This window comes from Asterias amurensis, chromosome 3 (genome assembly GCF_032118995.1).
Source record: "Asterias amurensis chromosome 3, ASM3211899v1".
Taxonomy (NCBI): Eukaryota; Metazoa; Echinodermata; class Asteroidea; order Forcipulatida; family Asteriidae; genus Asterias; species Asterias amurensis.
The window spans coordinates 14,207,478-14,219,580 of record NC_092650.1 but is presented as its reverse complement, the minus strand read 5'-3'; the positions used below and the strand labels follow the sequence as shown (position 1 = coordinate 14,219,580).

Genomic DNA, 12,103 nt, shown 5'->3' with positions numbered 1-12,103 from the left:
ACTGCAGTTCATGCTACAGGACCACTTAGGTAGCACATGAGTTGATTTTCAAACATATCTTATGATCAACAAGAAAAATACCTGAACATTGAAAAGTGGTTTTTGTTCTTGGAGATTGCCTGGAACTGGTTGCCTGTAAATTACCTCATGTGACATGACCCTAAGGCACCAGTCTGCTGTGTACATTAACCTCACTCTGAGCTCAATAGAGGTGTGTTTGATACAAGCCATAGAGTTACATATATCAGAACTAGAGGGCGCACAGGCCTGTATACGCGACCTAGATGCATGCAGGCCGGGGACATTTTCTAAGTTGAACAAACAGGCATTGCTTAGCGTGTGTTTGTGCGGCCATTGTGTAAGTTGAAAAAACAGCATCGCATAGCGTTCAATAAACACAAGCTTTGCGGTCCCGTTGCATTTGTGCAAGCAGCATCGCCCAGTGCGCCCTCTACATAGTTCTTATATGTAACTCTATGATACAAGCTAACGTGCCGAGTGTCTTATTGTTGTCTTTTTACAGGCAATGATGCAGGAGTTGGATGTTGAGAGAGAGAGGCGTTGGAAGGCAGAGCAAGCAGCGATCCGATTAGCGGATCATATCAAGGATCTTCAGGCAAATGGTACGACACTAGATTCAAATGACATTGAAGTTTAAAGGATTTGGGTACTTTTTGTAACACAAAACACAATGTCCACAGATTTACATCAAACTTACACTGTTTGAAGGTAATAATAGTAGAAAGTGTACCTTAAAATATTAATTGCTGAGGTGCTGTAGTTTTTGAGATACAAGTAAAACAATGTTATGAAAATATGTTTTTACATGCTTAAATAATTTTCGTCTCATGATCACTGAGACAAAAACATATTTTCATGACATTGTTTTTCTCATTTCTCAAAAAAAAACAGCATCTCAGCAAGCAATATTTTCAGGAAAGCTTTCTACTATCATTATCTTCAAACTGTGTAAGTTTAGTGTAAATCTGTAGACATTGTGTTTTTTGTCTTACAAAAAGTACATAGACCCTTTAACTAGTCTCATATTGGGCATTTAAGTCGGCTTTAGTGGTTTCTTTCCCTGCCCCCCACCTCTTTGGACCCATGCTTGAATCCTGCTTGGGACCCCACCCTTGCATGTTGACTGGGTTTTCAGTCCCTACTTTGTTGCGAGGGATTTGTACAACATCTTCAATAACTAATTTTGGGATACACCCACATAATCAGGTAGGGTATAACAACCAAATTCTTAACGCATCCGTACGCAAGGCTCCAATTTGAAACAGGATTCGAACCAGGGTCCACAGAGATGAAAGTCAGGAAAGAGACCCTCAAAGAAAACCTGTTAAAGTGGCATGTATGACATAATGAAGTTTACCCTCTTTTGTGTGACAATTTCTACAATTCAAAACATTTATTTGTTCTCCATTCGCAGCTAATGAGGAACGTGATCTACAGAATGTTGCCATCCATGCCAGCACCAGACTAAAGCAGGCATTAATGAATGAGAAAGAGTCCAGGATCAGACTTGAAGACAAGTTGGAAGAGAACAAGGTGAGCTCAAAGTGATTCAGAACTGACTGCCACTTGATGTTTCAAGAGTCATAACTTCCAAAGTTTGTAAACGCAAATCTGGTTGTTGCTTTGATTCCCCATTGACTTGTACACATATTAGTGTGTCGTGTAGTAATAATTTCATTTGACAAACCTGACCCCACCAGTGCAACTAACACTTTGTGAAATCGACCCCAAGATGGCTTTTGTAATCAAAATGATTAACTGTACCAATTTGTATTAGTGAAGCGATTGGTAATTTTCCATTTACAGAGCAAGTTGGATGAAGTCGTTGCTAAGTTGGCAGCCTCTCAGAAGGCTGAGGAGGAGCAGAGACGAGCTCTTAGAGCTATGGAGACAACGTCAACAAAGATGGAGACTGAGAGGTTAAATCAACATGCTCATGAAGTAAGTGTATAATCACAAACTCTCAAAGTTTATTATACATTCAACCGCACAACTAGCAGCAATAATAGGATGAGGCACAGAAAGGAAGGTTCAAGTTGATTTAGTCCAGTCAGTGCGATATCATTGTAACTCCGGCATCACAGTAGGGCTTATTTAGGACAAAAGTTGTTTTTGCACCGACACTGTGATTATAGCTCTTAAAATGATTTTTTTTTAATGAGAGATAACCTACATGTAACATCCTAAGGCCAGACGGCCACTTCAAGATGAGGGCTACACTTAATCTTTTGGGGCTTTTAACCCAAATCAATTGCCACCAGGGGCATGTTGCCACCTACCTGCTCATGGTGCTAAAACAGGGTTACCCCCTTCACATTCTGTAAGGATTGAGGCATGGTTTTCATCCACTAGAAGCCCGGGCAGTAGAGCAGAATGCACTACCTTTCCAATGTTTTAGGTAGCAATTGGTAACTTCTTTGCTGATGTGCACAAGCGTCTTGACTGGGTTTCGAACCCACACTCCGCTGCTGACATTACCAGAGCTTGGGTCTGATGAACTGGACCGCTCAGCCACGACACGCCAAAAAGCTCTATGATTATCCTGGCACAGAAGGGATAGTGTCTACATCTCGAAGGAAACCACTTGTTGTACAGAGCTTTTTGGCGTGTCGTGACCAAGTGGTCCAGTTCATCAGACCCAAGCTCTGGTAATGTCAGCAGCGGAGTGTTAAAAACGCTATTTATGTTCATACGAAACGTCAAACCCATGTCAAATGTTTTGTTGTATCCAGACTAAGAGAACTCAAGAGTACCAGATGAGAGCGGCAGCCATCGGGCGAGAAGTTGATCTTGTGAAGACACAATGCAAACAGCAAGAGGAGAAAATAAGACAACTGCAAGAGCTACTGGCAAATCGAGAGCAAGAACACAGGTTGGTCTGTGACTGAACATCTTGGCTATCAGTCGGTCGGTGTAGTTAGGGTGAGGGATGCATGGGCAATCAAATACTAGAGCAACTGGCAAAAAAGAGACCAAGGGTGGATTTCACAAAGAGTTAGGACTAGTCCTAACTTAGGACTGGTCCTAGGCTAGTCCTAACTTAGGACTGGTCCTAGGAGATATACAAATTGCATGGTTAGTCCTAAGTTAGGATGAGTAACTGGTCCTAACTCGAGTAAAGACTGGTCCTAACTCTTTGTGAAATCCACACCAGGAACAGGGTGGGTCTGTGACTGAACACCTTGGGAATCAGTGGGGTGTAGTTAGGGTTAGGGATGCATGGGCAATCAATTACTAGAGCTACTGGCAAATGGAGAACAGGAACACAGGTGGGTCTGGGACTGAACACCTTCGCTATCAGTGAGTAGTTAGGGTTTTGGATCCAAGTCATGGGCAATCAAACACTAAAGCTATTGGCATATAGAGAACAGGAACACTCGTGGGTCTGTGACTGAACACCTTCGCTATCAGTGAGTAGTTAGGGTAAGGGCTGCATGGGCAGTAAAATACTAGAGCTACTGGCAAATGGAGAACAGGCACACAGGTGGGTCTGTGACTGAACACCTTGGGAATCAGTGGGGTGCAGTTAGGGTTAGGAATGCATGGGCAATCAAATACAAGAGCTACTGGCAAATAGTGAACAGGAACACAGGTGGGTCTGTGACTGAACACCTTGGGAATCAGTGTGGTGTAGTTAGGGTTAGGGATGCATGGACAATAAAATACTAGAGCTACTGGCAAATAGTGAACAGGAACACAGGTGGGTCTGTGACTGAACACCTTGGGAATCAGTGTGGTGTAGTTAGGGTTAGGGACCACGGGCAATAAAATACTAGAGCTACTGGCAAATAGTGAACAGGAACACAGGTGGGTCTTTGACTGAACACCTCGGGAATCAGTGGGGTGTAGTTAGGGTAAGGGATGCATGGGCAATCAAATACTAGAGCTACCGGCAAATAGAGAACAGGAACACAGGTGGGTCTGTGATTGAACACCTTGGGAATCAGTGGGGTGTAGTTAGGGTAAGGGATGCATGGGCAATCAAATACTAGAGCTACTGTCATATAGTGAACAGGAACACAGGTGGGTCGTTGAACACCTTGGGAATCAGTGGGGTGTAGTTAGGGTAAGGGATGCATGGGCAATCAAATACTAGAGCTACCGGCAAATAGAGAACAGGAACACAGGTGGGTCTGTGATTGAACACCTTGGGAATCAGTGGGGTGTAGTTAGGGTAAGGGATGCATGGGCAATCAAATACTAGAGCTACTGTCATATAGTGAACAAGAACACAGGTGGGTCGTTGAACACCTTGGGAATCAGTGGGGTGTAGTTAGGGTTAGGGATGCATGGGCAATCAAATACTAAAGCTACTGGCAAATAAAGAACAGGAACACAGGTGGGTCTGTGACTGAACACATTGGGAATCAGTGGGGTGTAGTTAGGGTAAGGGATGCATGGGCAATCAAATACTAGAGCTACTGTCATATAGTGAACAGGAACACAGGTGGGTCGTTGAACACCTTGGGAATCAGTGGGGTGTAGTTAGGGTAAGGGATGCATGGGCAATCAAATACTAGAGCTACCAGCAAATAGAAAACAGGAACACAGGTGGGTCTGTGATTGAACACCTTGGGAATCAGTGGGGTGTAGTTAGGGTAAGGGATGCATGGGCAATCAAATACTAGAGCTACTGTCATATAGTGAACAGGAACACAGGTGGGTCGTTGAACACCTTGGGAATCAGTGGGGTGTAGTTAGGGTTAGGGATGCATGGGCAATCAAATACTAGAGCTACTGGCAAATAGAGAACAGGAACACAGGTGGGTCTGTGACTGAACACATTGGGAATCAGTGGGGTGTAGTTAGGGTAAGGGATGCTTGGGCAATCAAATACTAGAGCTACTGGCAAATGGTGAACAAGAACACAGGTGGGTCTGTGGGGCTAACCAGGGATACGCTGGTTTGGTCACGCCAGGTTGTGGGAACCGAGAACTGAGAGCAGCTTCAATAGAAAGACAAACAGTGAAGAAGCTCCAGCAGTGTTTTTTATGTTGCGCATAAATGTTTATAGCTTGGTTAACATTGTTCTACTGGCGAAATGATTTGTGATGATTGTCGCTGGGGAAATTATTTATGGTTTGTCCTTAACAGACAGCAGCTGGACTCCCTGTACAGACTGGACAGCAGAGAGCTTCAAGACGTCATCAATAAGGAGATAACAAGAGAACAGAACAAGCATGAGCAAGAGTACAAGCTGTATAAAGAACGGTAAGCAACCAGTTTTGAAAGTACAGATAAACTAGCAGTAAACACTGTGAATATAACCACGCTGACATCTGGTGCCCGTCGTTGTGTGCGGTGTTCATGTAACTACATGTATATAGGGTTTGAGGCATTGCATGGTGAGGTATCAATATATTTTTGGTTTGCGGTAACACCATGTGTGTATCTACTTGCCAGGTAGAGTTTCTTCCTAGAGAACTGTCTTGCTTACAAATGTAATTCTACTACCGCGGAGTAGATTGTTCAGGTGTTCGGGAGACTTCTCAGTTCTGAAAAGAACCCTCCTGCTTATTAACTATTACCAGGGCGGATGGTAGAGAAAAAGGCTGGGACTACTACTTTAGCTAATAGGATCGTAATTAACTGTACTACCGCGGAGTCAGTTCTTGGGTTTCGACTAGCTTGCTCTAGTCATCGTCAGGAGACTACATGTACCTGATATTTCTCTAAAAACTATTTTACCACTGACTCTTCTTTCCCTTATTTATCTGACACTCCTGTAGTTTATAACATTGAGCCTGTCTATTTAGTTCCCATATTACGTTCATATTATTCCTGTCATCAGGATGGACACTCTGACCCGTCAGTATTCTGAACTGGAAGATGAGTTTCGACTGGCACTTCAGATGGAAGCAGAGAGATTTAGAGAGGTAAGGCATCAGAACGCACAGCGCTTTAGTCAATAACACACTGGTTAAAAAAATAAAAATTATAATTATACATATCATCTAATGTAGCGCATTTCACAATAACCATATCGATGCGCTTTATACTAGTGCCTTGGTCATTGGGCCAATAACATTCCTGTAATCTTTCTTGGATCCCTGGGGAGTAAACAGCCCTGAGCTGCCCTGACGTTCAGAAGGCTTTTTCAAACACAATATTAACCTCTACCCTCGCAGTAGAAGAAAACAATAATAGTAAAGCATCTTGTTCAAGGAAACAAGTGTCATGACTGGAATTCAAAACCAACACTCTGATGACTCCACCTCCAGAACTTGAATTGTTTGCACTTTACCACTCGGCCATGACACTCTACAAAAGCAACTGTACATCTTTCCCATAGAGTTATATATAAGAACTAGAGGGCGCACTGGCCTATATACGTGCCCCGGCATGCACGCAGGCGGCCATTTTCTAAGTTGACAAAACAGCCATCTCACAGCGTTTGTTAGTGCGGCCATTTTGTAAGTTGAACAGAAAGCATCGCTTGAGCGTTCAATAAAAACAACTCAAACGTGTATTTCATATTCAACGCACATACAGAATGGCGTGTTGTCATCTTGCGGTAAAAGCAGCATCACCAGTGCGCTCTCTAGTTCTTATATATAACTCTATGATCTTTCCCCAGTTTCATGGCGACGCTTATCACAACATTCTGTGATTACTGCCAATAGGTTTACTAGCTTGCTGGCTGTAAGAAGAACCACAAATTTAGAGCATGTTTGTATCCAGAATGATGCCACTCTCTGGGCTTACCGGTCACTTTACCAGCTGTATTCTCCTGTTTTGCCATGCTTTCAACTTATGGAATGTGTTTAAACAGAATGTGATAAAAAATGGTTTACTAAACCTCAATTCATAAATACCTCAGACAGTTTCTCTATTCCTATTGTTGGAGAGCGCGTCACGTGGGTGTGTATAAACCCTTTGTTTATGACCAGTAAAAAGTGTTGGAACATGGACGTGACACGAGAGCCGGCACCTGTGCTTATAAGACAGTTTCTTCATTCCTATTGGTCGAGAGCAATGGCTGAAACAGTTGTGCCACATCACACGATACGCGCGACGCGCACAGCATTCCCTTACACATTGTAGGTGTTGTTTACCTGAGGGCCTTACCATTATCAAGAACCAGGCCTCATTGGGTTTAAACCGCTAGTTGAAAACCTCTTCACCACACATTGATTCCCTTATTAACAAAGTATGACCGTCCACATTTTCAACATTCCTAATGGATAGTTCTTTGTGGTCATTTGTAGCTTCAAGATTCTTTTGAGAGAGTCAGTCATGAGGCTTCCATGGCCAAGCAAGCTTTGTCGTCAACCACTAACAAAGAGCAGAGGACCTCTGGTGTAGTTACTGAACTCACTGCCGTAAGTCACCCAAAGGCTTCACATCTTAAAGGCAGTGGACACTATTGGTAATTGTCAAAGACCAGTCTTCTCACTTGGTTCACCTCAACATATGCATAAAATAACAAACCTGTGAAAATTTGAGCTCGATCGGTCATCGCACTTGCAAGATAATAATGAAAGAAAAAACACCCATGTCACACGAATTCGTGTGCGTTTAGATGGTTGATTTTGAGACCTCAAGTTCTAAATCTGAGGTCTCGAAATCAAATTCATGGAAAATTTCTTGCACGAAAACTATGGCACTTCAGAGGGAGCCGTTTCTCACAATGTTTTATACCATCAACCTCTCCCCATTTCTTGTCACCAAGAAAGGTTTTATGCTAAAAATTATTTTGAGTAATTACCAATAGTGTCCACTGCCTTTAATAATAATAATAACTAGTTCATATACAATAAACTCTCAACGCGCTTTACATTAGTGCCCTAGTCATTGGGCAAATAACATTCCTTTAATCTTTCTCAGCTCCTTGGGGAGTATACAGCCCTGAGCTCCCGTGGCGTTCCAAAGGCTTTTTCATGCACAATATCAACCTCTACACATGCTGGTACCCATTTATACCCCTTGGTGAAGAGAATCAAGTGTCATGACCGGGATTCGAACCCACACTTCGATGACTTAACCACCAGAACTTGAATTTGATGCTCTTAGCCACTCGGCCATGACACCCCATTGATCTTGACAAATCATTCTGTCACTAGCTTGAGTTTAGACTGATTTATTCATCAATATTTGTCATTGGTTGTTTTTTAATGTAATGTGTTTGAAATAGATTTATAATTATTTGTATAGACTTATTTGTGCATGCTCATATTTTTCAGTTCTTTCTTGTACTTTATTTATAAACTTTGAATGTTTGCTTTTTTGTTTTAATTTCAAAGATATTTTATTATTATTGTAAATTATGAACAAATAACTCTGAATATTTTGTATATTATTATTTCCTTCAATAGGCGGCTCATCCACTTTTGGTTTGGTCAATAAATAAATAACAAACCAACTGAATAAAAAAAATCTAGTGCATAGTTTTGAAAAAACCCTTATCAATATAGTCATTTGTATTGAAATAAAATAAAAGATTTCACAGAATTGTTGTTTTCATTTTGATGTCCTCAGTTGGTGAAGGAGCAGAAAGGTCGGATTTCCGAGTTGTCTAAATCTAAGCATGAGACTGCAGCTATGGCGAGGGTAAGCCGAGTACAAACATCGCTTGTCATTCATTATAGTAGAATGTATAGCAAGACAAGGTTCAAAATAACATAATCTACCCAGCAAGTACATGTAGATGTGCACTTGGTGTTACCGCAAACCTAATATACATTGATACCTCACCATGTAATGACTCAAATCAATAAAGCTATATATATATTGACTAGAGCGCTAACACCCCGTTATACACGCACTAAGGTTTTTAAAGCCGTGTGGGCGCATCCATGTTTATGTACAAACCAATACAAAAGCTTGAAATTTTGTACAGCAATTGTACAGCTATTTTGTTCTTTTCTTTGTGTCATCGAACGAAAAATTGCAGCAAATGTGAACGCACAATCTGCTGATGAGAGTACAAAACTGCGAGCGTCATGTGCATCTTGTTGAAAAGGCGCGTATACTTTTTTTAATAAGTCAAGCTTACGGTTTTCGAAGCACGCGTACCCGAATGGTCAGTCGCGTACGAAAGAGCACACGCCGAATGTAAACAAATAGCGGCAATGTGTGTTCTTTTAAAATTAAACTCGTTCCGTAGTCACGCAACACATCAAACATGTCTGCGCCCAGGGTGGCTTCAAAATGCAGATCATGTTGGTGTTCTAGTCAATAGCTCTATGCTCAAATCCCATATATAGCTTGACCTTGTTGAGTTGTCTGCTGCATCAAACTCAAATTCTCGTGTGTGAGTTCGAATCCCAGCCATTGCACTTGTGTCCTCTTGAGCATAATGGCTTTATCGCTGAGTGTCCGTTAGAAGGGTTCTATGTCCTTCTTCCTGACACACAAAGTACTTTTTCTAGTAACAGAAAGCTTTAAGCAATAAAATGGCTTGAGGCAAACCAATAATTTTGTTACTAGAATTCCCCCCAAAGACATGTTTTCCCATTCCCTTGCAGAAATTAATCTTCCTCTAACAACTTATGAATTACAGAAAATCGATCAAACTTTCATGCTCAGTTTTCTTGAAACAAAGTTTTGCACAGAAATTCCTTGCAACCTTTCTACGGTAGCATCTCTTTATTCCCTCCTTGCGGGAAAACCACAATATGTTATCATTTGGCTGTTCCATTTCCCGCAGGACCGCATCCAGGGTACAGAATCCCAGTTGGAGGAGGCAAGGAGGAAACTGCTGCACTTTGAAGCCCTCCGGCAAGAGAAGAGCCGATTAGCTGCTCAAGTCGTTGCCCAGGAGTCGGTGATAGAGGGCCTAAAGGCTGAGAGAAAGTTATGGAGTCAGGAACTGGCTCAACAAGGTGAGCCCCAAAATATTTCACATAGTTTCTTACTTTCAAAAATATTACACAGTGATTCTGGGCCCAATCGGTTGCTGGTCGATTGGGGCAGACCCAAGGTGCACTGTCGTCACCACGAGCAACGAGAGGGTGAGTGATCGTTCGATTAGCTCACGCCAGGGGCTCACTTGGATGTGCACACCGGGATCGACTCGTGGAAGCTAATCGAACGATCACTCACCCTCTCGTGGTGACGACAGTGCACCTTGGGTCTGCCCCAAGCGACCAGCAACCGATTGGGCCGGTGATCTGGTGTTAAATCCAAGCCCTGTTTCATCCTGATTGATTTGATTTGGTAGACTTTTGTTCATTCCCAAGTTTGTTCAGTAGTCCTGTTGCACTGTACTGACGTTACACGTGCGGCTGTTTAGGCAATGGTCTGAACGTACGGTACACCAATGGTTTTTGGAACAGTTCAATTTAAATGTACAGTGTAGATATATACATTAAAACTAAAGTCTGACATTTCATTTCAAATGGTGGTCGCGATGGAGCTTTTCTGTAATGGATAAACAATGCAAACAGATTCCAGAAACAGCCTAATTTCCGTTTTTTTGTTTTTGTTTTTTATGTCATTAAAAATCTGGAGCGAATACGTCGAGATATCTTTTAAATCATTGTGGTACTGGCTGCTAAGTATTTGAGCAATTTGGCTAGCTCACTGGTCTAGTGGAAGATATCTGCTCTAGTTTATGCATGAGTTCCAATCCAACCTGGTGATTTGCCCGTGGATTTGTGTTCACAGAAGTCTGGAAAGTACTGAGTATACAGTGCTTAAAGACAGTGGACACCATTGGTAATTGTCAAAGACTAGTCTTGACAGTTGGTGTATCTCAACAAATGCATAAAATAACAAACCTGTGAAAATTTTAGCTCAATCGGTCTCGAATTTGCAAGATAATAGTGAAAGAAAAAACACCCTTGTCACATGAAGTTGTGTGCTTTCTGATGCTTGATTTCGAGACCTCAAATTCTAAACTTGAGGTCTCGAAATCAAATTCGTGGAAAATTACTCTTTCTCGAAAACTACGTCACTTCAGAGGGAGCTGTTTCTCACAATAGTTTATACCATCAACCTCTCCCCATTACTTGTAATCAAGAAAGGTTTTATAATGATAATTATTTTGAGTAATTACCAATAGTGTCCACTGCCTTTAACCACATCATTGAATGGGTAGAAACCAAACTATAACAAGATGATGATTTTCTTGGTTAGGTTCATCCCTGGCCCAGGATAGAGGGAGACTGGAGGCTCGTATCGAGGCTCTGACTGCTGAAGTATCCTCCTTAAAAAAGCATTCAGAGAGAGACAATGACGCCTTGAAGATAAAGACTAAGATGCTGGATGATCAGACAGATACAATCAGGAAACTCAAAGAGGTAATAAAAATAATAATAATAATAGTGGCTTCTTATATAGCGCTTATATCCGTCACTCAGTGACGCTCAAGGTGCTTCAACATTCAGTATTTTCCTGAAAGGTATGTGGGACTACGTTTTAATTATGAGACCTACATACTTCTTTTACACATTGTGTTTTTTATGTAGCACCATGTAATGGCTTTATTAACAAGGTGCTGTGGCACACTATGCAGCCAAGTAAACCAGGAACACCTGGTTGAACCCCTTCTGATTTCGATAAGTGCACTGTTTTTTTGTTACGTGCGTAACACAACACACAGGACCAATGGCTTTATGTCCCCTCTGAAGGAGGGAGCATCATGGTTAAGTGTCCTGCTTAAGGACACATGTGTCACAATTGGAATTTGAACCCACACACTGCTAGTCAGAAACACCAGAGTTTGAATCCGGTGCTCTTAACCGCTTGGCCATGTTAGAGGAAGACTGGATGTGTTTATATTGAATAACTTGGGTCATTAAACTTAGTGGGTGAGCAGTTCATCTGCATGGGGGCATTCAGCGACCTGACTGGTTTGTGCATGATCCAATTAAGCCCACTGTTTGGAAAAGGAATTACAGATACATGTAATCTATTGTATACGAACATGAACATTTACCTTTGGTTTTTGGAACTATTTGATTGCATGTATCCTATTGTACAAATGAACTAACCTGTGGAAAATTCGTTTCAAGAGGTGAAAACTCTTCCGAATGATTTTTTGCAAATTTGTGACATCAAAATTTGTATATCCCATTCGCATTTGCAGGAAGTATGAACCAAGCTTAATGGTTGTCTAGGGTTATGTGAGTGTACTAGT

At 41.8% G+C, this 12,103-nt stretch overlaps 1 protein-coding gene across 2 annotated transcripts in view; it reads left to right on the top strand.

The window, feature by feature from the left end:
* Positions 1-12,103, top strand: part of LOC139934678 (leucine-rich repeat and coiled-coil domain-containing protein 1-like) — a 33,554-nt gene that overhangs the window by 7,970 nt on the left and 13,481 nt on the right. For both annotated transcript variants that reach the window (XM_071929034.1, XM_071929033.1), the window contains exons 10-19: positions 524-623; positions 1,436-1,554; positions 1,828-1,962; positions 2,754-2,893; positions 5,116-5,232; positions 5,813-5,897; positions 7,230-7,343; positions 8,500-8,571; positions 9,671-9,845; positions 11,101-11,264. In XM_071929034.1, coding sequence (XP_071785135.1) covers positions 524-623; positions 1,436-1,554; positions 1,828-1,962; positions 2,754-2,893; positions 5,116-5,232; positions 5,813-5,897; positions 7,230-7,343; positions 8,500-8,571; positions 9,671-9,845; positions 11,101-11,264 — 1,221 coding nt within the window. The remainder of the gene's footprint in view (positions 1-523; positions 624-1,435; positions 1,555-1,827; positions 1,963-2,753; positions 2,894-5,115; positions 5,233-5,812; positions 5,898-7,229; positions 7,344-8,499; positions 8,572-9,670; positions 9,846-11,100; positions 11,265-12,103) is intronic.